Source organism: Meles meles, chromosome 7, assembly GCF_922984935.1.
Source record: "Meles meles chromosome 7, mMelMel3.1 paternal haplotype, whole genome shotgun sequence".
Classification (NCBI taxonomy): Eukaryota; Metazoa; Chordata; class Mammalia; order Carnivora; family Mustelidae; genus Meles; species Meles meles.
This window is the reverse complement of record NC_060072.1, coordinates 86,729,763-86,756,194: the sequence shown is the minus strand read 5'-3', so window position 1 is coordinate 86,756,194 and position 26,432 is coordinate 86,729,763. Positions and strand designations below refer to the sequence as shown.

The 26,432-nt window shown below is 50.0% G+C and overlaps 3 protein-coding genes across 5 annotated transcripts in view; all 3 read left to right on the top strand.

The window, feature by feature from the left end:
• The window catches only part of KMT2D (lysine methyltransferase 2D), a 40,228-nt gene extending 37,429 nt beyond the window's left edge, over window positions 1-2,799 (top strand). The window contains 1 exon segment of the mRNA XM_046011049.1: window positions 145-2,799. Within this exon segment, the coding sequence (XP_045867005.1) occupies window positions 145-237 (93 nt within the window). The 3' untranslated portion in view covers window positions 238-2,799.
• A 325-nt stretch (window positions 2,800-3,124) lies between these two features.
• PRKAG1 (protein kinase AMP-activated non-catalytic subunit gamma 1) lies at window positions 3,125-16,145 on the top strand. Of its 3 annotated transcripts, XM_046011048.1 has the most exons (13): window positions 3,339-3,667; window positions 7,596-7,644; window positions 11,239-11,432; window positions 12,926-13,035; window positions 13,236-13,317; window positions 13,416-13,474; window positions 13,618-13,663; window positions 13,765-13,819; window positions 14,090-14,216; window positions 14,548-14,713; window positions 14,867-14,904; window positions 15,168-15,314; window positions 15,451-16,145. In XM_046011048.1, exons 4-13 carry the CDS (start codon window positions 12,964-12,966, stop codon window positions 15,553-15,555), a joined length of 897 nt encoding a protein of 298 aa, XP_045867004.1. In that variant the 5' UTR covers window positions 3,339-3,667; window positions 7,596-7,644; window positions 11,239-11,432; window positions 12,926-12,963; the 3' UTR covers window positions 15,556-16,145. The 3 variants fall into 3 exon arrangements, with proteins under 3 accessions (XP_045867002.1, XP_045867004.1, XP_045867003.1); XM_046011046.1 differs by lacking the exons at window positions 3,339-3,667; window positions 11,239-11,432 and adding an exon at window positions 3,125-3,326; XM_046011047.1 differs by lacking the exon at window positions 11,239-11,432.
• A 3,097-nt stretch (window positions 16,146-19,242) lies between these two features.
• Window positions 19,243-22,001, top strand: DDN (dendrin). Its single transcript, XM_046011045.1, has 2 exons — window positions 19,243-19,455; window positions 19,874-22,001. Exons 1-2 carry the CDS (start codon window positions 19,247-19,249, stop codon window positions 21,786-21,788), a joined length of 2,124 nt encoding a protein of 707 aa, XP_045867001.1. The 5' UTR covers window positions 19,243-19,246; the 3' UTR covers window positions 21,789-22,001.
• Window positions 22,002-26,432: the final 4,431 nt, after the last annotated feature.

Sequence of the window (26,432 nt, the reverse complement as noted above, 5' to 3'; positions counted from 1 at the left end):
TCCTGTGTGGGTGACTAAGCAGCTCCCTCTTCTCTGCTATTCCCCAGAACCAAGTTCCATGGCCACTGCCGTCAGATCAGATCTCTGCCCAACCCCCACTCCCTCTGGGGGGCGGCCATCGATTCTACCCTCTTCTCTTTCCAGCTGACCTATGACTATCAGTTTGACTTTGAGGACGATCAGCACAAGATCCCCTGCCACTGTGGAGCCTGGAATTGTCGAAAATGGATGAACTAAGAAGCTTAGAGGCTACCAGGCAGGGGAGTCCCCCCACCCCCAACCTCTTCCCTGAAAGGGATGAGGGGGAAGAGAGGTAGCAGCCAGAGCCAGGACCCAGGGCTGGGGCTGCCGGCTGACCGGAGCCCCTGGAGCAGGAGGCTGGGGCAGAGGGCCCTAGGCCAAGCCCACCCTGGGCACCAGGGACAACCCTCTTCCCCGCCACCGGCCCCCAGGCTGGCATCTCTGCCCCCAGCTCCAGGAGGGGCCAGACAGAAGCAGCCATTGGGCATCTCAGGTTTGAGGGGGATATGGGCCGGGAACTACCCAGAAGCAACTGGGAGGCAGCAGGGAGGGGGGAGGAGGATGTGTGGCCGGGCCTCACAGCCCTGCTTCTCCCACCGACCTCTCCGGCCCAACTCAAGGCTGCAAAGAGACTTGACTAAGCTTGACAATCCCAAAGGCCGGGTCCCACACCTGGCCCTGCCTGCCGGGTCCTGCCCCCACCCTCACTCCCATCCCCTTCCCTCTCAATCTGTCTCTGTCTCCCTCTTCTCCTCTGTGTTTCTGTCTCTCTATGGGTTGTGTTTCCTTGTTTTCCACTCTGACAAATGCAACATGAACGGGAAAGAGGCGCCAGCTGCCCAGGAGGGCAAGCCAGGCAAGCCGGGCAAGGAGACCCCGCACCCACACCTACCTCATTTAAGTGTTGGATTTTTTGCTGTTTTGAAATGTGAGACCCTCTCCAAGCCCCCTACTGCCCCGACCCTCTCTTCCACCTCACTGCCCTCTTCTGAGTGGGTGGAAGGGGGGTAGGAAGAGGAAGAAAAACAACAACAAAAAATCCATCTTTGTTTTTAATTATGGGCATGGGATGGTGGTTGAGGCTAATGCTGATGAAGATTGGGGATAACTGGCCCCTAGTTGCTCTAGGACTTCCTTCTCCATCTGGACATGGGGGCAGGAGGGGTGTGCTAAACCTAGGACCAGGATATCGCCCTCCTGTTTTCCCAACCCCATCATGAGCCCATTTGCCCTCCAGCCCCTGGATGGGGTGGGTGGGTGGTCGGGTGAGGGCTATCCCTGAGTGGCATGCCCATACCCAGTGAGGCAGGGTGTGGCCCGGAGCTCCCACTTTCCCTCAGTCACCAAACTGCTGCTGGTCTGGTGGGAAGGGGTGGTGATGTGGGGGTGGGGAGCTTAGTGTCAGCGCGGGGAGGGTGGGGGGTATTTATCTATTTATACATGGGATTGTACATAGTCTTGTGGGGAATGGGGGAGCCGGCTGGAGGTGAGAACCCTCCCCTCTCCCCCCACCCCCGGGGAGAGCAAATGTAAAACTACTAATTTTTGTGCTTTATATATTCTATATAAATATATCTATTTTCTTTTTACAAAACCAGTTTATAAATGGTAGGGGGGTGTGGGGCGGACACATGGAGCTCCCCTTGTGGGGGGGCCCCCTCCATTACCCAACCTACCGCCCTTTTCCTCACCCCCTCCTCCCCACCCCCTGGCTGTGACTGCTGTAAGGTGGGGGTATAGAGGCTGGGCAGTTCTCACCCGCCTTGTATAGTTGGACTATGTTATAACGCACAAAAGTGAGCTGGCCCCAGGGGGAGCCAGAGGGTGATGGGTTCCCTGCCTCCCTTTCCTTCCCCTTTCTGCCCAAGCTTGTGCTGCAGTTGAACCTCTTCCTAGGGCTTAGGGGTAGGTTGGGGGTGGGTGAGGCCCCAGACCCCTCTTGAGTAGGGAGTGTGGGGATGAAGATGAAGCTTATATGCAGTTCTCTCCTAGGGGCTGTGGGCGAAGGGCATTTTGTAATTAATATTTTCAAGAATCAAATGTCTGGAGTGTAGGGGTGGGCTTGGTGGCGGTGGATGGGCGGGCCTGCTGGAGGGGGAGCAAGGTCGCTGTTGTGATTTTAGGTTTTGTTTTGTTTTGTTTTTGAATTTGGGGGGTTGCGGATTGATGGGAGTAGGGAGATTTTTTTTTTTTTAAAGCTGCTTCCTCAACTGTTTCAAGCTGCAAATGTTTAAGAGAATAACATCCCCCCACCCCCACAAAAAACCACTGTCATTAAATCAGGCAGTGAGGAGACTGGGCTGCTGCCCCCAAAGCCATTGGATATTCCTTTTCCAAGAGCAAACGGTCTAGGCTACAGGGAGAGGGAGATTGGCTCCTGTGAGTCAGGCTCTGGTTGGGGCTTGGGCCCTGGGATTGGGAAAAGGGGATGGGGCAGACTTTGTAAGCATATGCTAGGTATCCGATAGTCCTGTAGAATTTAGTGAAGAACCTTATACAGTTTTTAATTTTTATATAAACTAACTCAGACCCAAGCTACAAGGTTGGAATTTTGGTTGTTGGTTTTTTTTTTGTTTTGTTTTGTTTTTTTTAAGTACCCCGCCTGTATAATTGCATCTGAATTCCCTCCTCTTCCCGCCCCCCCACCCCCCGTGTTTGTATTTTGGGTTGGTTTACACTTGCACATATTCAGTTTTCAGTTTTTCCCTTTTACAGTCTTCTCCCCTCACCTTCAGGACCCTCCCCCTTTTTAAAAAATAAATCGCTGACAAGTGTGAATCCCGTGAAGACTTTATTTTGTGTTGTGTGTATCCTGTACAGCAAGATTGGTCCTTCGTAACAACGGATGAAATGATTCCCTTTTTTAAAGCGCCCTCTCTCCCTCCACCCCCAGCGCCCTGTCCTTGGCATGTTTTGTATCAGCGATCATTCTGAACTGTACATAATTTATGTTGCAAGAGGCAAAGGGCAAGTTTTGGATTTTGCTTCTTCCAAGTTTGTTTTTAAACGACAAATAAAAAAAGAACATTTTAAATACAAGCGGCTCCGTCCAGTCACCCTCGCCGGCAGCGGATCCGTAAAGTCCGAGAGTACCCAGGGGAGGGCAGTTACGCAGGCCAGGCCACGCCGGAAGAGTGATGTCCCCGCCTTCCGCCCTTGGCTTGCGTGTATCTGACGTAGGCGGAAGTGGTGTCGCGGTACCGGACGTGGGGCGGGGCCTCTGCCCCCCTCCGCCCCTCCTGCCCCGCTATCAGAGAGCTTCCTAAAGCGAGCGAACCCAGTCAGCGCCTCTTGAAATGGAGACGGTGAGGAGCACGGGAGGGCGGCGAGGGGCGCTGTGGAGCCCGAGACCCCCGTTAGGGGACAGGGAGGCCTGAGCAGGGACCGACGCTGCACGAGAAGCCGGTGTCTGTCCTATCCCGTGACCCTGCCCCTCTGCTCCTCCGCTGGGCGCATCTAGGACTGGGCCGCGCGATGCCTACCTCACGTCCGTGGTACTCTCAGCCCGAGCTGGCGGTGACTCTTTGCTCTCGGTTAGCAACCCGAGCCTACCTCGGCGATCTCGGACCTCCTTTCCTCTTAGCACCTCAAACCTTCAGAGGTTTGCAAGAGAGTGCAGGGCTGTGCTGTGATCCGGCTTTCCTGGGTAAGGCAGGGGGCTTCTGAGGGACTCCCGCTTGCAGGGTAGCACCTGGCCCCCGGTTGTCTTGAGTGTGAGCCCTGCAATCCCTGGCAGGAGGGAGATGAGAAAGACTTTTATACTGCTTCGAGGTGTTCAGCGAAGTCACATTGCCTTAATAAGACTGAAAAGTGGGCTTTCCCTGAAGGAGGGAATCTTTCAGTGTTAGAGGCCGCTGTGTCCCTGGACAAGTTTAGGTTATGCCCTGTTCTGCGATTCTAAGCAGGCGTGTTGGCACAGATCATTCTTGGCCAGCAGGCACTACCAGTTGTGGCAGGTCATCCTCCCAGAGATGCTGCAGGTAGCCTTTTACATGTTTGGATCCAGTGTGATTATCAGGAGCCTTTTCTAAGGCTCCTGGAGCCATATATCCTCCCTCAGGCAAAGTAACTCTTCCGTGTCTTGGTTTTTTATCATCTGTTACTGGCAGGTTCATCTTTCTTTGGGTCAGTCCTATGCCCTTAGTAATTCCTTTACCACACCCTTTCTCTGCCTGCAGAGAAGTCCTGTCCCTCAAGTCTTAAAGGAGAAAACAGACCGAAGTGGTAACGTGATTTGCAGTTGGGCACCCAGGCAAGGGAGTCAGCTCTTACAGACTAAGAGAATTTTGAACAAAAATAAAATGTCTGGGACACCTGGCTGGCTCAAGTCAGGAGAGCATGTGACTCTTGATCTCAGGGTCGTGAGTGCTAGCTCCATGTTAGGCATAGAGTTTACATTAAAAATAACGATAATAATTAATAATAATAATAAAGACTAATAAAAGGTCTGAGTCCATTAAATGCAAAATAATGTATCAATTTTTGTTTTACTTACTCGTCAATGTAGTATGGTTTACAGAACATTTTTACATAGCTTTTCTAATTTAGTCCTCACACTTTTTGTATTGATTAGGTTCTTGGGATAGAAATTGTCTTAAAAAGAAGAAAAGAAAACCCTTGTTTTGAAAGTGCTCAGCCTGCCTGGCGTGGGGGTGAGGGCAAACCAATGACAGCTGTTACTGAAGGTAGACTGTAATAAATGCTATCATCAAGATGCAAACAAAGGACTGTGGAAACATAGAGGAGGGAGAAATTATTATGGACCTAGGAGAGGGCATTGCAGGTTGAGAGAACAGTGTGAGCACAGGCATAGAAATTGGGGTATGTAGAGATTAATTGGGGGTGAGCTAGTGGCTTGATGTTGCTCAAGCTTTGGATTTTGCTTGCAGTGGGAGAAAAGATTGGAAAAGTAGGCTGAGGTCAGGTTGAAGGTATAGCATACCCCACTAAGTTTGAACTTCGTTTTGTAATAAGGGGAGCCATGGATGCTCTGTGACCAAGGCAGGGAGTGTGCTTTAGGAATTTCTTAGCAGCTTCTGCAGATGGATGGAGCCACTTCAGAAAGTAGTGACCTCCTAGGTGCTGGAGATAAAAGTCCCTTACAAACCTGAGACGCTTAGTGAGAGAACTTGGAGGCAGCATGAAGGATGAAAAGGAGATAGATTTAGGAGAGGGAGACCAGTTTAGAGAATGTTACAGAAATGAGAGGTAAAAGCCTAAGTTGAAACTGAAAGCGGAAAGGAGAGAAATGGATTTGAGACATTTCTAACATATCAGCTTAGTTGATAGGCATTAAGGACAAGTTTAGGTCATGCCCTGCCCTGCAAGTCCAAGCAGATATATTGGCATAGCTCATTCTTGGAGGAATCAATACTACAGTTCTAGACACTCAGAGGAGAGCAATGCGAAAAAACAGAGATGGGAACCCCGGTAAGAATAATAGGATGAAAGGACAGATGCTGTTTTGTATTGAATTGTTTGAGGAGTTTTTGTGACATCTGTGGCATTCCAGCAAACAGTCAGAAATGTGGATTGGGGGTAACTGGGTGGCACAGTCGGTTAAGCATCTGACTCGATTTCAGCTCAGGTCATGATCTTGGGGTCATAAGATTGAGCCCCACGTCACGCTCTGTGCTCAGTGCCAAGTCTGCTTGAGTTTTTCTCTCCCTCTCCCCCCAGCATGTGAGTGTTCTCTCTCTAAAATAAATACATAATTAAAAAAAAAAAAAAGTGGATCAGGAGTTCAGAAGAAACTGTGAGTCCATGTGTCAGATCTAGCCTGTATCTCCATAATATTTTGTACTCGTGTTATAGTGGTACTTTCCCAGGTTTCCTATGTTATTAAAAGCAGAGAGAAGTAATTATTCTCCTGTGTGGAGAAACAGGCAGAAAGGTAAAGTCATATTCAATAATGCCTTACTCTCTTGTGTAGGTTTCTGTATCTCTAGCTGTACATCACTTTTTTCTCTATAACTTAATCTTAGGCCTCTCTCTTCACAGGAGTATGCATCATTATCATTATCAATTTGAGAGTTAAAGAGCAAAACAGTTGAGATTTATGTGCAGAACCCCATGCTAAGTGGTGTGGGTGATACAAAGAAATATAAAATAGTTCTAGCGTCTGGGAATTTAAAACCTGTTTGGATAGATAATGAACAAAAAAACTCTAGCACAATGTAGTATGTACTATATGATGGGTATAATAAACAGCTACACAAGTAGCTGTTTCTGTGTCTTTGTATAGATCTTTGTGAGACTGCATTATCCCATGTGTGTATCTTTACCACTGAACAGCCCTCTCTCCCACTTAAAAGTGATGAGGCTGTTGTTCCGATAGCCTTGCCAAAATGCCGGGCCAAGCTGATAGTCTTATGCCGTCCAGACAGAAGAGGGAGATTATTCCCCTTCTCTCCTGCCCCCACCCTGGCCCATGAGGGGAGGGAAATTTAGAGCTGTCCTGCCAACTTGACCCTGTTTACCACCAACCTACCAAGTTCAAGCCAAGGCCTTCAATTTCATGTTACTACATAGCTATGTAGGTGAAGTATGACTTTAAGTTAGTTTTGGTATGTTACCCAGAACAAATGGAGCCAAAACTGTTGATTCCAGTAGATTAAAATTATCATGACCCCTCCTGGGTTCCTAGATAAGAAAATTTCCAAGTGTTCCCACTTGAGGGAGCCCAGAGTTGGTTCTGAAGGTTTCTCTGTATTCAAAGTACTCTGATGTCAGACTGTCATGGCCAAATCAACTTGGAAAACCAGCATCCTCTGGGTTGTAGGAGCCTTTGACTCATAAGGGTGGTAAGAGGAATCAGGTTCCCAGTTTCAAAACATTTATTGTCCTCTTCCACCCCTCAGTAAGTCAAGCTTTAGCTCTCTCTGACAGTCAGCTGCTGGGATCCTCCCCAGATGTGGTCCTGTCTCTCTCTCTCTTTCTCTTTTTTTAGAAGGGTGGGTGGTGGGGGAGAGAGAGAATCTTAGCAGGTTCTATGCCCAGCATAGAGCCAGATGTAGGGCTTGATTTCATGACCCTGAGATCATGACCTGAGCTGAAATCAAGAGTTGGACGGTTAACTCACTAGGCCACCTAGGTGCCCCTGATCTGGTCCTCTCTTAATGGTAAAGGGGTATGTCTCTGATTCTAGTGTCTACAAGTAGGCTTAGTATTTGGAGGAAAGCAGTATTGTCTCTCTGGCCTCCATGTTTTTTTAAGTAGATCTGTGAGAACCTTGTGGATTATCAGATTTTCTAGTCTCAGCTTTTAAGTCGAATATCTCGTTAGGCAGTGTGGTTAAGGGCATAGGCTTTGGAATCATACAGATATGTGTCCAAACTCGTATTGTACCCCTTACCAGCCATGTGATGTTGGGCAGGCTATTTAATATTTCCTGAACCTCAGTTTTCTAATTAGTTTTTACCTCAGTGTTGTTAATGATTAAATGAGATAATATTTTAAGTGGGCCTCATAGTGCTTTAAATGACATCATTAGTTCATCAGCCCTTCTCATCATGCTCGGCTAAAATGGATGGAGCCCAGGATAGGCTGAATCTTTGTTCCTCTTGTCTCTCCAGGTCACTTCTTCAGATAGCTCCCCAGCTGTGGAAAATGAGCATCCTCAAGGTAAGTTTACTGAAGAAAGGAAGCTGCTATGAAAGCAATAGCCCAATCCTAACTCCTCAGTGATGCTTTTGAATTTCTCTCAGAATGCCCCCTGGGAAAAATCAAAACTGGCCAGATAATGTGCCAAACCATACCAGTCAGGATTAGTAATTTGGCAGGATCACCCAGGAATAAATCTTGGGCAGGATGGGAATGATTAATATTTTCAATTATTGAACCACTGAAATTTTTGAGGGAAAACTTCCATAGGCAATTCTGGGCTGGCTAACCATGTATCCGTGGTGCATGGTATTTTCTGATTAGCCCAGAAACAATGCTACTAGGATTTTATCATCCAGTGAGCTCACTAAGGCCACTGAGTGTACACGAGAAATTATAGAAAGGCCTTGAAAGCCCTTAAAACTAATCTAGAAATAGAGGCACTAAACCCTAAAATCCAGGGCAGAGGAGAAGGCAGTTCTAGCACCTGCCCAAATAACTGGTTAGAATGGAAGGGTCCAGCCGTAGACTATCTAGAAAGAAGCAGAACTTACAGGTGCCTCCCTTAAAGGATTTCATCCAGGAACACTTCTAGGTCTTCCCAGGACATGTTGATGGCATTAGGAGTACACACTTGCTCAGAGAATTGAAATACGGGCTGAGATCTTAGGACGTATTATTAAGGATGTATGAGTTCTCCACAAGAATTTTTAAATGTTCTGTTTTCATTTTGTTGGTATCCTAAAAAGTTAACATAGTCATATTTGAATTATCTGGGTGATACCTTCATAACTGAGTACTGCCGCATGATACTAGTGCCTATTTTATGTTTCTGAGTACATTTGCAGTAGCACTAAGGCAAGGCTCAAAAAACTCAAATTGTGAACCAAGCAGTGCTGTGGGTGCGTACAACTATGACAACCTATAGATCTTGTCACATCTAAAAGGCTGCAGCAACTGTCCAGGTCTTGGCAATTATCACTGTTCAGAAATTCAGGCCTAAGATCTGATTTTGAAAGAAACTCAGAATTTGGATTTTTATTTCAATCTCCAGATTTTTACAATTGGGAAACTGATTTAAATCATTTTTAAAATACTGAGAAAGCCAAATCAAATGTGTTTATAAGTCTGTGGCCTAAATTGATGGTATTTACTGTCAGTGTAGCATGTCTTAAACTGGCATCGAAAGGCATGTTCTTGGGAACTCCTTAAACCAGCCCCTTGGGCAAGGCAGGGGAGTTCCCGGATGTCCCCCAGATGGGGGACACTGGATGTGGGACATTGGAGTCCCACAGAGGCCAGCAGCATGGGACCATAAGAGATTTCCTTTGAAAAACCATAGTGGGCTTCAGTCAAAGATGGTGGACTAAATACATGCATCTACTTTTGTTCCTTCACAAAAGCCTACTAAAACCACCACAAAAGAATTTTTTTCAAAAGGAACAAACCCACCAGAATAGGGAGAATAAGAGAGGAGACATTAGTAATTGGAAGCTGGAAAACAGATGCACAAGTGGTAAATCATTTAGCAGACCTGAGAAAACTGAATTACAAACTAGCAGCAGGGAAAGCCAAGAGAAGAATTGAAGATCTAAGAAGCAGTTAGATTCAGAGACTCCCTACTCCACTGAGTGCAGGTAGGAAACTCCTCCTCCCAACTCTGGCAAAGACTGGACGTCTGGAGAGGAGGTCAGGCCGAGCTGAGGGCTGTAGTACTATACTAAACACAGGAGCGTGAATGAACTACACTGGATGCTGAGATCCCAGTCCTTTCCCCAATCTAATTTCCAGAATGCTGACAGAAAAGACTTCACCCTCCAAGCACAAAATTGAGTAAATTATCTCCAGAATCCCCTTGAAGGGAAAGCCCTAAAAATAAAAGTACTGAATGTTCCCCATCTACACAGCTCAGTGTCAGTAAGACTTATGTGTACATTTGAGCTGCCAATCAACTTTAAAGCCTACACTTTGGGGCGCCTGGGTGGCTCAGTTGGTTAAGCATCTGTCTCCAGCTCAGGTCGTGATCTCAGGGTCCTGGGATCCAGCCATTGGACTCCCTTTTCAGCAGGGAGCCTGTTTCTCCCTCTCCCCATCCTTGCTTGTGCCCTCTGCTCTCTCTCGTCCTCTGTCTCCGAAATAAATAAAGTCTTAAAAAGAGAGAGAGAGAGAGAGAGACTGCACTCTTAGAATATGGTTTGAATGCTCCTTTAAACCAAGGATAACCAGACATCTAAAAAATGCCTCTAAAATAAAAAGTGATTCAAACTGCCCCCTTGAAGAGCAAACGGGAAAAAGCAACAGAAAGAAATCAATGCATAAAGAAGAAATCTTTAAAAATGAATGTTAATATATACTCAGATAACCTATTTCCACCATGCAACAAGTAGAGGATGTCTTGTTCTTTTTTTTTTTTTAAGGAATTTTCAGAAAACAAAGAGGAGCTCTTAGACATTAAAAATACAATAGGAAAAATTTTAAACTAAGTAGGAGGTTTGGAAAATTAAGTGGAGGAAGACTCCCAAAAAGTAGAACTAAAAATCAAAGAAGTGTGGTGCCTGGATGGCTCAGTTGGTTAAGCGTCTGACTGTTGATTTCAGTTCAGGTCATGATCTCAGGGTCGTGAGATCGAGCCCCATGTTAGGCTCTGTGCTGGGTGTGGAGACAGCTTAAGATTCTCTCTCTCACTCTCCCTCTGTCCCTTCTGCCCCCTCAAAAAACAAAGTGGGTTGCCTGATTGACTCAGTTGACTCTTGATCTTAGGGGCTGTGATTTCAAGCCCATGTTGAGATTACTAAAAAAGAAAATCTTTCTAAAAAGCCCCCAAAATCAAAGAAGTAAAGGAAAGAAAAAGAAGTATAAACTAGAGGAGATATATTTTTTTTAATATTTTATTTATTTATTTGACAGAGAGAGAGGTCACAAGTAGGCAGAGAGGCAGGCAGAGAGAGGGAGAAACAGGCTCCCCACTGAGCAGAGAGCCTGATGCGGGGCTCGATCCCAGGACCCTGAGATCATGACCTGAGCCGAAGGCAGAGGCTTAAACCACTGAGCCACCCAGGCGCCCCATAGAGGAGATATTTTTAACAACAACAATAACAACCAAAACAACTCACCAAACAAAACAAAACAACCTTAAAGGGTCAGTCTAGGAAGTCTGATTTCTAAATAATAGGAGTTACAGAAAGAGGAAAAGGACAACACAAAGGGAAGGAAATGATCAAGGAAATATTTCAAGAACATTTCCTGGAACTGAAGGACATTAGTTTTCATACAGAAAAGATTCATTGAGTATTCAGCACAGTGGATGAAATTGACCCACCCAAAGCACAATCATCATGAGATTTCAAAACAGTAGAAACAAAGAAGATCCTGAGCTTCCAGAAAGGAAACAAACAAACAAAAACATGTTACATAAAAGAATTGGAATTACCTCGGACTCTCAACACACTAGAAACTAGAAGGCAATGGGGGAAGTGCCTTCAACATTCTTCAGGAAGATAAATCCAAACCTAGAATTTATATCCAGCTAAATTATACATCAAAGATGAGGGTAAAATAAAGATATCTGCAGGCTGCAAGGTCTCAAAAATTTACCTCCCATGCACCCTTTCTCAGGAAGCTACAGGAAGATGTATATCACCAAAACAAGGAAGTAATTAAAAAAAGAAAAAGAAAGTTGAAAACATAGGAGTACAGGACACAGGAGTGCCAGTAGAAGAGAGACATGAAAGGGGGTCCCTGGATGGTGATGAAGGAAGATCTCAGGAAGACAGCTGTGCACACCAGCAAACCAGCCCAGATTTGAGCAGGTCAGAAGATTCCCGAGAAACTTCTTTGGGTGGTTTAAATTGATAGACTATCTAGTGCTTCTGAATTTCTTGAAAGGAGATTTAAACAACTGGTGAAGAGTTTGGGGTTGAATTAGTTATGAACACTTGAATTAGTTATGAATACTTGAATTAGTTATAAAAACAAAAAGACAAGACAGTTATTAACTCCAGAGAAAACAATGTTGTGAAAGAAAGAAAAAAAAAAGTCAGGAGTTTACCACTGGGCTTCACTCCGAATGAGGAATTCAGTCAAAATTATTTAAATACTAATGTAGCCAGCATTATAATTTCTGGAAGAATGGGGAGATGGGAAGTACATGTTTGTGTTGGGGTCCTAGTAGGAAGGAGAACTAAAAATTCTCATATTGCTTAAATGATAATAGATAATGCCCCAAAATGGAAGAATTAAAAAAAAAAAAAGGTTATTTATAGACCTAGATATAAGTACCAAAATAATCAGTCCAGGTAGGGGTAGGACAGGGCAGTAGGTGACAGGGACTGCAGTTTTTCTTAATAAAATCTCTAGAATTGTTTGGCTTTTTAAACAGTATACCTGTGTTAACGGGTAAAAATTAAACATTAAAAACACCTGGCATAGGATTTAAGATCATGAACTTTGGAATCAGGTCTGTGTGTAAGTCTGTCTTGCCACTTACTAATGGTGCGACCTTGAGCAGTTTATCTGCTTCCCACCTGTTTTCTCATCTGAAAAATGAGGACAGTATTTGCTTTACAGATTTGTCATAAGGAATAAATGATGTGATTTTTTAAAAGTATACATAGCATAGTACATAGCACCTTCAGGTTTATTATTTTCTGGGTTGCTTCTCCAGCTTAGAGCAAGCAATTAAAATCAGAGGAATAGACAGGTGAACACAGCCAGGCTCTCCCATTTGTCTAGAGTAAATGGGATGATTTTTGGTTCACAGGGTCATCCCAAGATAGACTTTCAGGGCGTTTGCAGCCAAGTTAATTAAGCACTGGGCTTCAACTGAGTGTTGATCTGAAACAGCCCAACTTGGACCATGACTTTCTCATCTGCAGATCTTAGAAGAACTTTAAGAAGCTTACTTGCATTTTAAGAAACTTAATTACATCTTAATTGAGAAAAGACAACAAGTGAAAATGCACTTAAATATATGAAAGGGGAAATTTGAGTTAAAGATGAGAAAAAACCTTTAGGCTAGAAAAGGTTAATGAAAGCTATTAATAGATTTTCTGTTTTCGTAGCTGTCTTTTGCCTGAGGAGCCAATAGATAGAGTCCTACCTGGATATGGGGGTTGGATGAAATAGTTTCTAAGGGGTATATCTAGTTTTTCTGGGAACAGTAAGAACAAAACAGATAGAAAAGGGGCCTTATTAAAAAAAAATCAGGCTATAAATATTTGAACAACTACACTTTTATTTTCTGCCTCTGTTGATTGTGAGTTGTTGCATGGAAGGAAGCTTCTAACTATCCCACCCTATGCAGAGACCCCAGAATCCAACAATAGTGTGTATACTTCCTTCATGAAGTCTCATCGCTGCTATGACCTGATTCCCACAAGCTCCAAATTGGTTGTATTTGATACTTCCCTGCAGGTGGGTGAAATCCTCTTCTCCCATCCCCCTTCCTAGAAGCCTCTCGTTCAAAAACTCTCATCCTATGTCATCCTAAGGGTAATTTCCTCGTCCTTATACGGGTTTAGTTTCATGTTTTTCCCAACATACCCAACCCCCGTTCTTTTAAAGTCTTGCGCCATGTGAATTTTCCTTTGTGATCATGACTCTTTTGGCTACAGGTGAAGAAAGCTTTCTTTGCTTTGGTGACTAATGGTGTACGGGCTGCACCTTTGTGGGATAGTAAGAAGCAAAGTTTTGTAGGTAGGCAAAATTTTCTGGAACACAGTATTATTGGCACCTTGTGCTGGGCAGGGAGAGAAGCTTTGAGCAGTGCTGAGGAGTCTTGTCTTGGCTTCTAGGCATGCTGACCATCACCGATTTCATCAATATCCTGCATCGCTACTATAAATCAGCCTTGGTAAGACTGGTACCGAAGCCCAATGACCAAACCATTTTTGCCTACCCAAAGTCCCTCATTCCTAGTTCCTTTCTTCCACGCAAACCACGAGGGGTCCATGAAGTAGAGAGATCAAGTCTCAAGTTCTGTGCTTCTGCTTCCAGGTACAGATCTATGAGCTAGAAGAACACAAGATAGAAACTTGGAGAGGTATGTAGGGAACTGGGGGTGGTAAAAGGGAAAAGGCTGGAGAGTTTTCTGGGAAATTGTTTTCCATACTGGTATTTTGTGAACCTCCCTTTTCCCTTCAGAGGTGTACCTACAGGACTCCTTCAAACCACTCGTCTGCATTTCTCCTAATGCCAGGTGAGTTCCAGCTACCCATTTGTCCAGAAGGGGAGGAGCCTTGCCACCAGTGAAGCTAAAGCCCTAGATATCTAAAGATCCAGGGGCAGAAGAGAAACAAGACTATCCTCCCAAACACACACACATTCACACACTCTAAAGGTCTAGTTTGAACACTGCTCTCCTCTCCCAATCACCAGTTTTCCCTGTTTATAAACATACTCTTAGAAGCTATTTACTCACCTCAGGCTCAGCACTGTGGGACTTACCATTATGCCCAATTTCCCACAGCTTGTTTGATGCTGTCTCTTCATTAATTCGAAACAAGATCCACAGGCTGCCAGTTATTGACCCGGAATCAGGCAACACCTTATACATCCTCACCCACAAGCGCATCCTCAAGTTCCTCAAATTGTTTGTAAGTGTCCTCAGCCTCCTTTTTACTTCTTCTTCTTCTTTTTTTTTTTAAAGAGAGACAACAGGGATGGAGGTGTGTGTGCAGGTACAGATGAAGAGAGAGAGAGAGAATCTTAAGCAGGCTCCACACCCAGTGCAGAGCCTGACACGGGGCGCAATCTCATGACCCTGGGATCATGACCTGAGCTGAAATCAGAGTCGTACACTTAAGTGACTGAGCCACTGGATGCCCCTGGTTTTTACTTCTTATATACTGGGTTGGAGGGGTAACCAAGTGTGGTGGTGTGTGGGGGGGGGTTTCTTGAAGATGACCCTGATGGTTCTCTCCTCAGATCACTGAGTTCCCCAAGCCAGAGTTCATGTCTAAGTCTCTGGAAGAGCTGCAGATTGGCACCTATGCCAACATTGCTGTGGTCCGCACCACCACCCCTGTCTACGTGGCTCTGGGGATCTTTGTACAACACCGCGTCTCAGCACTGCCAGTAGTAGATGAGAAAGGTGAGAGATTGTGCAAGAGAGGGAAGGCTCCAGGGAAGTCAGGGTGGTTCTGGGAAAATCTCCTGTCCTTCAGTCAGCCTGAAGGGTGATGCTATAGGCAGGGGGAACCTGGGATGCCAGATCCTCTTTGCTGAGCTGCCTCTGTCCCCCTAGGGCGTGTGGTGGACATCTACTCCAAGTTTGATGTTATCGTGAGTGATTGCGGAGGGGCTGGGAGGTAGGGAAAGGGGCGGGGTGTTGAATGTGGAGAGGGAGAAGAATTGAGTCTCTTCTGGGACCTAAGGATTTTAGAAGCTTCTAAGCTTTCAAATCCAGTTTGAAAAGGAATAAGTTGGGTGTGGCTTGTGGGCCTTGCTAACAACTGCCTTGAATCCCTCTGTTATGGTCGGGTGGGCTCAGGGTTTGGGGGGTGACTCCCTTGCTTCCCTGCAAGCACCTTCCTCTCTCTCCCCAGAATCTGGCAGCAGAAAAGACGTACAACAACCTAGATGTGTCTGTGACCAAAGCCTTGCAGCATCGCTCCCATTACTTTGAGGGAGTCCTCAAGTGCTACCTGCATGAGACTCTGGAGACCATCATCAACAGATTGGTGGAAGCAGAGGTAGGGAGGCCAGTGACTCAGAAGGAGCTGGGGGTGCAGCTTGAGTGTGGGGTTTGGCATGGTGGGTAAGGGTTGCAGGGTTCGTCCTAACTGAGGCTGTCACTAAACCCCTTTTCTCCCTTGTTGCTCCATGCAGGTTCACCGACTTGTCGTGGTTGATGAGAATGACGTGGTCAAAGGGATTGTGTCACTGTCTGACATCCTGCAGGCCCTGGTGCTCACAGGAGGAGAGAAGCCCTGAGCTGGGGAAGGGGTCAGGCAGCACCAGGGGATATGCCCCACTCACTGCCTGCCCCATGTTCTAGCAACCATGGATGAAACCTTGAGAATTGTGACTCTGTTCCCTGCTCGGGAGCCGGGGAGGGTGTGGGGGAGGGGGGGGAAGGAAGGAGAATGGATTTTTAGCTATCCGTATCCTAACACAGCCTAGCCCATCCTAGCCCTTGCCCTCTTAGGTGGAGCCCCCTTTCTGGGTGAATGATGGGCTGTGTGCCCCTCAGGCCAATTCTGATCTCTAAGAGATCCCCAGACCTCACCCAACCTTCACCTCTCTCTCTGTCCCTGACTCCACCCTAACATAATAGCACAACAAAACTCTTCCTAAAGATATTTTTATTCATCCTGTTTCATGCTGTATGGAGGAGGCTGAGTCCATTTAGTGACATTTCTTCCCATAATGGGAGGTGGAAGGATTGTAGGGAGGAGGGTCGTTGGGTTCCTGTGCTATGTGCAAATGAAGGGAGGTGGGGGTTATGTGGAGGAGGAGGGCAGAGCCATTAGCTGAGGCTATTGCTTTTCATGGCAAGCCTAATTAAAATGACAGGAACCTCTTCATGGTATTGCGGTGTCTGATTCTTGCACTTCATAGACACTACTGTTCCAACTGTTCTACTTCTTTTTTTTTTTTAAGATGTTTTAAAATTTATTTGACAGGGAAAGCAAAGCAAGGGGAGTGGTGCGCAGAGGGAGAGAGAGAAGCAGGCTCCCTCCCGAGCAGGGAGTCCAGTGTGGGGCTCGATCCCAGGACCCAGGATCATGACCTGAGCCGAAGGCAGATGCTTAACCAACTGAGCCACCCAGGCGCCCCACCGACCGTTCTATTTCATATGGCTTCTTCAGCCCATTACTAGCAACAGGAATAATGGCACATACATATATACACACACATATATATGTAAAACTGTGTCAGGCACCATTCTTAGTTCTTTACATCTATTAATTCATTTAAGCCTCAGAACAATAGTAGATATGATTCCAGTTTTACAGATTTAAAAAAAAACAAAACTGAGGCAGAAAGGCTAAGTAACCAGCCCAATGCCACACAGCTAGGAAAATGCAGAGCTAGGATTTGTACCCAAACAGTCCAGCCCCAGAGCTCCTGCTCTTTACCACTACACTAGACTTACTGCCTTTCCAACTTTCCATTCATAACTTTCCCACCCTATTCCCCCGCAATTCTCCGTATTACCTTACTTTCCCCTCTGCCTGAACCATAGCTGGGACCCCAGGAAAATCTCCTAACAGTGTTAGATCTGAGTAGAGAGACTGAGGGTCTCCTTTAGGCAGAGAGATGTGCTACCGTCATTAACTTTTCTTAGGGAAGGTTGGACTCTTTCTTTGAATTTTGCTGAGCTGGAACTGTTTTTGAACCTACAAAATGCCTTACCATTCTTCCAAGGTGAGAATGAAGTGGGGGGTGGAGAGCAGACTCCACCAGTGCTGAAACCATGTGAGCCAAACAGTCAACACCAAATATCATAAAGACTGCTAGTCTCTTGGGCCTGAGCCACATTTGGGGTACCGTCTCACCACTGACTTGCAGGTTTGAAACCATTTCCTGTCCGAGACCAGAAGCAATCTTGGAGGACTTCTAGCCCCTACCTACCTAAGCACTCTGATGAATCCTGGCATACCATACTGGTTCCTCCAAAGTAGGCTTCCTCGTGGCTCATGGGGCAAAGTGTCAAGGCAGCTTGTCAGGGCTGCCTTCCTGGCTTTGGAGAAAGCCCCTGCTTCTGCATTCCCCTCTTCACAGCTCACAGCACATTCCCAGACTTGGGGGAGGAAGGCTTCCAAGTTATTAGAATTAGGGTATGCTTATGTATGTGGGGGTGACTGCGTGGTGGAGAGGACAGATGTCTTATGTCACATTCCATCACTGAGGGTTTGTCTAGGGAGGAGGCAAGGGCTTTAAAAAGCCCTAGGGCTCTGGTGGGACCTGGGTAGAAGGAAGCACCTTCAAGCAAAGAGCCACCAGAGTGCAGCTGGTAGGTGTGAAAAGTGGGGGAGGGAGTGTGGTCAAATGGAGGGCATAGGGGCTGTTTGGGTTATCTCTAAGGGTTCATATTAGGGAGCAGGGAGCCTGGGTTTGGTTGGTTTTGGTTCTCATGAAGTCAGTCTCTGCCACAACAATTGTCCTGGCCCCATCCTCTTCGAAGGAAGGGTCTTTTGCCTCTCCCATTCTCCCCTAAAACCCAGTCAGTCTCAAAATCTGAGAATGGAGCAGAAGGAAAGACAAGGGACAAAATTAAAGAGCCTCATAGCCTATTCTTAACTATTCCTCTCAGAAGAGGCAAATTATCCCTTCTTCCTCAGGAACCATTGCCATACACACTCTTCTCCCACCTCCCTGCTCCCCTCCCCTCCACGGGAGCTGCTGCCATGGTTGCCAGGATGGTTGCTAAGTCTCTGCATGGAAGAGCTGGCGTGGGCTGTGCTGCCACTAACATTACCATGGTGAATCAGGGGACACCTGGTGTAGGCTTGGGGGGAGGGAGCATGTGGATGTAAGCAACACCCCCTGCCCCTGGGCAGAATGAGTGTAAAAGGTGAGCATCCTGAGCACCACTTCAGGTGGGGGCTAAGCGAGCTGGGCATTGTGGTAGTGGTGATGATGGGCAGCTCTATACTGGGAAGTGGGGGCCACTCGTTATCACTTCAGTTGCTAGGGTATTGGTTTTGCCAAGGGAGCACACCATTCCTCCTCCATCCCTTCTGAAAGGGTGCAAATGCATAAGCACCTTAGTCTGTCCTCCATAAGGCCGAGCAGAGCTGTGTGGGCACAGAACAGTATGACCCCCAAATCCTGGCTTCTGGACTGGGGGAGAGAGCCTGCTGTGGGGAGAGGGCTCCATACGTGCCCAAGGACAAACATCTAGAATAGGAATGTGGGACAGTTGATGGCCAAGACAGACTCCTGTGTCCTACCAGCAGCCCTGGGCTGCAACACCCAGAGGGCAAGGAGTTAAAGGTGTGGGGGGTCACCCTTTCTGAGCGTGGGGAGGCAGCTCTCCCCCAGAGTCATATAAAAGCTGCGTGAAAGCCACCGCCTCCTCCCTCCACCGCATGGAAGCTGGTTACTCATCTCTCTGCACCCGAACAGCCACTGCCGCTAAAAATAGACCCCCTGCACCCCAACCCCATGGAAACCAGCAGAGAGTGGCAGGCAGAGACCTTGAGTTCCATTCCTGTTACCTCCCTGTTAGGGAAACTGAAGTCTGAGGCAGGAAGTCAGTGGCAGAACCCTGGTGGTGGGGCACCCGGACAAGCCGAAGAGTGAAGGGTTAAAACGGCAGGGAGGTTGAAGAAATGGGGGTGGGGGAAGGGCAGCATCAGCTTGGCAAAAATAAGTCCCCTGCCCACTTGAGCAGGTCCCATCAGGCTTGGGGGACATGAACATTGGGAAGGGGCGCCCAATCCCGGGCCCCAGGGGGCGGCCGTGCACATGGGGGAGGCAGCAGCGCGGTGCCGTCCGCGCCGCACCGTGTCACATGCGCGCGCACACACACACAGACAGGCACACACGTGTGCCCGGGTATATATAGTCCCCAGTCTCTGGGCCCGTCGCTCTGCAGTGGGCGCCGGCTCCTCGGGCTGGGAGGGGGCTCTCGGGGCGGGTGGGAGGGTGGGGGGCCGGGGTGGGGTGGGGCAGGATGCTGGATGGCCAGCTCTTCTCCGAGGGGCCCGACAGCCCCCGGGAGCCCCAGGATGAGGAGTCTGGCAGCTGCCTCTGGGTGCAGAAATCCAAGCTGCTGGTGATCGAAGTGAAGACTATTTCCTGTCACTATAGTCGCCGCGCCCCTCCTCGACAGCCCATGGACTTCCAAGCCAGCCACTGGGCCCGCGGGCCCCAGAGCCGCACGTGAGTGAAGGAGAGGAGACGGGTGTTGGGAAGAGAGTGGTGGGGCGGGGAGTGGGGTCCGGACCTTCCCGCAGGCACCAGCTAGTGCTGCTGCTCCCCTTTCTCTTTCCCACGCCTCCCCCTACCCCATTCCAAGGCCTGGGGCCTGACTCTTCCCGCATTGTTTTGGGGGGCAGGAGTGGGTGTGAGAAAGGGCATGAGGTGAGATGGGGCAGACGCTGTTAAAGTGTGCATGGAGGGATGGTGAGGAGTCCGCCTTCGACTTCAGCCCTAACATATACGCACGTGCACACGGGCACACACTCACACACACCCCTCCACTCGGCTGCCCCAAATGGTCTCCAGGGCTCCCAGTTCCCCGGGCCTCGGCTCCCTTCCCCCACAAACTGCTCACCTGGGTTCCTGCTCATTGTCCCAGGTGTGGGCCGCGCCCGGGATCCCCTGAGCCGCCGCCCCGCCGTCCCTGGGCCTCCAGGGTGCTGCAGGAGGCGACCAACTGGCGGGCGGGGCCCCCGGCCGAGGCCCGAGCCCGGGAGCAAGAAAAAAGGAAAGCGGCATCGCAGGAGCGGGAGGCCAAGGAGACCGAGCGAAAAAGGCGCAAGGCTGGTGGGGCCCGAAGGAGCCCCCCCGGTCGGCCCCGCCCGGAACCTCGGAACGCCCCTCGGGTGGCCCAGCCTGTAGGGCCCCCGGCTCCTTCAAGACCCGAGCGCCTGGGGCCGGCGGGGCGACCGCCCCGTCCATCCGCGCAGCCGCAGAGCGACCCAGGGGCGGCGTGGGCGGGGCCCTGGGGAGGTAGGCGGCCAGGGCCCCCCAGCTACGAGGCTCACCTGCTGCTGAGAGGCGCAGCCGGGACAGCCCTGAGACGACGCTGGGACCGCCCGCCACCCTACGTGGCTCCACCTTCTTACGAAGGCCCCCACAGGACCTTGGGGTCAAAGCGAGGCCCCGAGCCCTCCCAGGAGCCAGCCTCAGCAGCCTCTGCTCCGATTCCGGCCAGGACAGAGGGAGGGTGCACAAAGAAGAGGCTGGATCCTCGGATCTACCGGGACGTCCTTGGGGCTTGGGGTCTCCGACAGGGGCGGGGTCTCTTGGGGGGATCCCCAGGCTGTGGAATAGCCGGGCGGAGGCTGGAGTCCTTGGGCAAGGGGGCCGCAGAGAAAAGCCTGGGGCTGGCCACTGCTGGCCTGAATAGTGGTAGCGACGGCCATTCCCAAGCCAAAGCAGCTGTTAGCCCAAGCACGGAGACGGCTCCTGCGGGCTTGGCCGCTGCGACTCCCAGCCCCCCGCGTCCCGCTCCCAGGTCCAGGCCCCGTCTCAAGGGCTCCGGGGAAGGGAAAGAAAACAGGGAACAGAGCTGGCTCCCCAAATGCTGGATTCCTTCCCTTAAAAAGCAGCCGCCCCGACATAGCCAGACCCTTCCCAGACCCTGGGCTCCAGGAGGCACGGGATGGAGAGAGTCCCTGGGTCGTAGAGAGGGGGCTGGACCTGAGACCTTGGAGGGTTGGAAGGGGACCCGCCGCGCCCACACCCTGCCCCGCAGTTCCCGCGGCCCTGCTCGTGGAGAAGGCGTCTTTGTCATTGACGCCACGTGCGTGGTGATACGGTCACAGTATGTCCCAACCCCTCGAACCCAGCATGTACAGCTTTTGCCCGATGGGGTTCCGCGCATCGCGGGGGATGCCCCTACTCAACCGAAGCCCAACAAGGAGGAGGGCGAGGGAGCCGCGGCCTTTCCCTCCCCTTGCCAGAAACCGCTCTTGAGCAGTCGCCTTTCACACCAACTCGGTGGAGGGCGCGGGTTCGAAGATGAGGGCGGGAAGCCCGCGGACTCCTCCTTGGAGGAGCGCGCCTCCCGAATCTTGGGGCTCCCGGTTGGCGAAGTGAACCTTCAGGACGCTCCCCCGCAGCCGGGTAGCCCAGAGCGCTCAGCCTCAGGCCCAGCGGCCTCAGGAGGCACGGTCTGTGCCGAGGGCTCGGAGGAAGGGGTGGCGGTCCCGCGGCGCGCGGGCCGGGGCTGGCCACGGACCCCAGGGCCCTACGCTGGGGCCCTGCGGGAAGCCGTATCCCGCATCCGCCGGCACACCGCCCCAGACTCGGACTCGGACGAAGCTGCGGAGCTCAGCGTCCATAGCGGCTCTTCTGATGGAAGCGACACAGAAGCCTCGGGCGCCTCCTGGCGAAATGAGCAGCCCCGGCCCGGGGAAGGCGGGAAGACGGCAGAGCTGAGCGACAGCATCCGAGAGATTCTAGATGTCATCAGCCGAACCGAGGAGGCCCTCTTGGGAACGAGGGACACGAAGGGGATCCCACAGGGAAATAGGGAGCGGCAGTGACAGGCCCTTCCTTGTATTTGTGTTCCCCACTTTTCCATCCTTGGGCCCACTGGTCCTCTTTCCTCACAGACTTCCTTCTACCCCTTCCCCAGAGTCATTCCCATACTTGAAATAGAAGCCGCCCAAATGAAAGGAAAGGGAGCGTATGCCAATTCACGATTTATTCCTTTCCTTTCCTTTCCTTCCCTCCCCTCCCCCTCCCCCCTTCCCTCCCCTCCCCCTCCCCCCTTCCCTCCCCTCCCCTTCCCTTCCTTTTCCTCTTTCTTTCTTTCTTTCTTCTTCCTTTCTTTCCTTCCTTCTTTGTCAGGACAGGTGAGGATGAACAATAGACTTTAATACCTGCTCCATTCAGGGCACTGGGGTAAGGTCTTCAGCAGGGGCTCATGCACTGTGTTCAGAGCAGAGCAGAGTGGCTTGGCCAGGATCAGGTGGGGGGGGGGGGCAGGGATGTTATAGTCATAGGGCAACTTTAGGGCAGGATCTTGGGGCTTGGAGGGAGAAAGTGATGGAGAGGCTTCCCACTGAGGTGACCAGGTGACGGAGAGGCCCTTGGCAGAAGAGGAAGGGATCCAGATACAACCAGCAAAACAGGAAGAGGACTCATTTTGGTGTTGCACATCTTGGGATAAGTTCATCCCTAACGCTTTGGGTACTTGGGGGTGGGTTCTATCTCACCCTCTCCTCCACAGGCCAAGAAAGAGAATTAGGAATAAATGAACAGAGTCTGAGTGTCCCTCAGATGGCTTCATTGTCACCTGCACTCATGCTCAATATTCAAGAGACTGTCCAGGATTTGCAGAAGATCTGAGCAAGTTTAAGGGCTTCTATCCCAGTCTCTTAGGTGTAGGTGAGGGCTCCTCAAGGCAGAGCAGGATGGTGGCCTTGTCACTGTCCCTGGCCTGTGGTGGTCCAAGCTGGGGAGGGAAGGCAGCCAGTGAATCAGCTTGGGACCTCTTTAGGCCTTCCCCCATTTCCTCCTCCCCAGTGCTCCTTAGTGATGCTCTGAATCGTTACCACATTTCCCACCCCGGTGGTATCACTCATCTGAAAGAACCCTGAAACTTTCTTGCATCTCTGCCTATTCCAGAAACCTTGGCCAGTCGTGGAAGGGGGAGGTTGGTCCCAAAAAGCCTGTGGGCGTGGGGTGTGATACTCGCTGTAGCCACTACGGGGCGCGCGCAGGTCGCGGATTTCCCGGGTAGCTAATTCTCGAGTCCCCCCTACCCGGGCACTGCTAGTTAACCAGTCGATACCCAGTTTCTGCGCGCAGGTCCTCCACCTTGCCACCTCCAGCCGTGCTAGGTCGGGAACAGGCCTCTGGCCTTCTAGGCCTCCGGAGCGCGCGGAGCCCCTCTTTGTACTCACCCACGCCAACCGGCTTGGGACCCAGACACTGAAGTCTTTCTTCTCTCCAATCTTGGACAGTTCTGTCTCTATTTACTAGCCATGTGAATTTGGCCAAATCACTTCACCTCCCTGAGCCTCAGTTTCCTCATCTGTCAAATGGGGGTTTATAAACACCTACCTCGCAGGGTTGTTGTGAGGATTTTACGCGATAATGTATGTAAAGCGCCTTGCACAGTGCCTGGCACACAGTAGGCGCTCAATAAATCTAAGCTTCCCTTTGTCCAACCTTGGCATCTTTTTCCTTTCACCGGCCCAGTCGCTCCCCTGTCCCTCCCCCACAGGACTCCACTGTTTCTTCCCGCCCGGTGGGGGGCTGGGGGGGGACTTCTTTCTTTGATGGAAACTCCCAGCGCAACCCTATCACCCCCAGTCGGACTCTTCCTTCCTTGCCCCCCACCCCACCCCCGCTGGCTCTTCCCAGTGCCCCGGCGCACTCCCCCCACCCCCCATTCCGGGCAAGGGCTGAGTCAGCCTGGGTAAATTTAGCCGCCAACTCGGCGGGCGCGGGGGCTTCGCCCAGACTCCGTCCCAGAGTCCTGGCCGGCCGCCTCTACCTCCATCCCTACCGAGTCACTCCAACTGCCGCGCAACGTTCAGAGCCCCAGCCCCGTTCTCAAGCCATTTATGATTTTGGTCTTCAGTTATCTCGATGTCACTCCCTACCGGTACAGGTCAGGACGGGGTAGGAGGGAACAGAACAGTTTGGGAGGTCCCTGGGCTGGACCCTGTGCTGGGGCAAGCTGACCTTGGTTCAGTGTGTATGTGTGTATGTAGGGGTGTCTCTCTGGGCTTCTGAACCTGAGGGGACAGTACTGATCAAAATTACCCTGGAGAGTTCATCTCAGAACCTGCCTGGGACCCACAATGTGGAGTTTCAAATTAGCTCTTGCTGGGGGAAGTAAAGGAAGTGAGATTTTTGGCTAAGATCAAGTGTAGCACCTTGGGAAGAGATCAAAGTTTGCTGAGGTCTGTCTACCTTTCACCTGCAAGTCTAACTACTACCAGTTCTAAGTACTAAGCATTTACTGAGGACCTGAGAGGAAGCAGGCCCTGGGTTGGGCTCCAGGAAAGAGATGAGTGAAGATGAAAACATACCAATAATGACAGTAGTGAGCAGGAAGTGATAAGTATTATCAGGAGTCAAACAAGGGAGATTGTGTAGGTTTTATGAGATTAGGAAGGGCTCCCTGAAGGAGGTGGCATCTTGAGATAGAATTTGGGGAAAGGAGCTCCAAGTAGAGGGGAGAGCATAAACAGAGGTATGGATGTGGGGAAGCAGAGTATGTGTAGGAAATTAACAAGCAGTCTGATTAGACTGGAGTTGAAGGTACCTTCAGATAAAGACACGTGTGAAAACTGAGGGCAGGCTGAGGCGAGCCTGGCTCCCTCAGGAGTGTGTGCCCTGGACTTTTGGGCTTGAGAAGAGAACAGACTTGAGCCCAGGAGGAAGATGGAGGAAGGCTAGGGCAGTGGTGAGAGCATCTGCCTGGATTTTGCTATAGCCTAGGGGCTCCAGGCTGGTAGAACAGGTGAGCCCTGAGGGTAGCAGAGGGGCTGACCCTGTGGAGGGAGACTCCACCATACAGCCAAAGCCTCTGTGAGGTTGAACAAGCAAGAGGTCAGTTTCGAAGAGTTCACCCACACTGCTATCATTATCGGAGAAATAGGGCAGCGTTGTGTTTAGAGCATGGACTCTGGGGCCTGGCAGCCTGGGTTTAGATCTTGCCTCTATCTCACACTAGCTGTGTGACCTTGGGCAAGTTACTCAATCTATCTGTGTCTTGGTGTCCTCAGTTATAGGATGGGGTTATGAATAGTGCTTTTATTCATAGGCTTCTTGGGAGGATTAAATGATTCAGTATGAAAAGCACTTGAAAAGAACAATGCCTGGTGCTTAATAAGGGATATACAAGGGTTAAGCTCTCGTTATTATTAGAAGTAGAGGTTGGGGAAGAGCAGGAACAGGCAGCAGAGACCAGGTCAAGAGGAGAAAGGGGCCCTGGGGTGGAGATGCGGTCCCCTGAATGGTCGGATGGTGTACAGGGAGCATTTGGGTAGTTAGGGTGACAGGAAATATACCCTGCTTCCCCCGAACATCTTTCTTCTTTGCCTAAGGGTGGAGTCAGCACTGGTTGCTAAAGATCTGCGGAGAAAGGGACAGAGAGAAGAGGAGGACTGACTGTAGGTCTGGGGGCCTGCCCTTGGTGAGCCATATCTCAGACTGGCCCTACATGGCACTGTGGGTGGGAGGTTGGAGGCTCCCTGCTGTGAAAATGACTTCTAAATCTGGCTTCGTCTGCCAGCTGGCCAGCCTCTCAGAGACGGAGGCCACAACCACCCCCAACCTTGGGACTGCCTCACAGGTCAGGTGTAGTGACAGCAGACGCAGGAGGGCGTGGTCCACTTGGGGCAGTATCTTTCAGGTTAGCACAGGCCACTACCCTGCCAACAGCCAGGTTCTTTCCATGGAAGCCCTTTTCTGTCCTGAATGGGGCCGGGTTAATACGGCTTTAGAGGGCCTAAGGACCCCCTCTCCTTTCAGACTCTCATGAGAGGCCTAGGACTTCCTTCAGTCAGCCACAAATGGACAACAAAGAACCAAGCCATAATTCCGGTACTTTAGGGGATCCAGGGTCAGGAGTGAGTATAGGGCATGTGAGGAGGAGAGGACCAGGAGAGATGGCTGGACATGAGTACACAGGGAGTGGGTAGAGTGTGTCTGTGGAGAAAGGGGAACACTCCCTCGGTTATTCATCTGGTCAGTCCCTCATTAAGCTTGTATGCCAGGCCCTAGGGACACACCAGGGACTCAGACAGGGCTCCTATTTTCAGGGAGCTTCCAGTCTAGGGTGTGTGTGAGACAGGGCAAGGGATATGGGAGAGGAAACCCACAAAATCATTATAGTGTGGGCTGTACAACATAATATATGTTAATGAAGGCATTCCTGAGAATCTAGGCAAGCCTGTGAGAATGATCAGTTCTCTGACAATGGGTGGCTTCGGGGAGTGGGAGATGAGTCACTGAGGTGCATCCAGACGGAGTGTAGGAAGGCTCAGTCTGGATACTGGCCCCTCGTTTCCATGTCTTCACATGGAGTGGGTTTCCTCCCTTGAAACCCCTGATACTACGGAGCTTTTGATGAGTCCCTTTAAAAGAAGAATTGCTTCATCCATCTGTCTATCCATCCATGCGTGCCTCCATCCTTCTGTTCATCCCAGCTTGCGTCCACCCGTCTA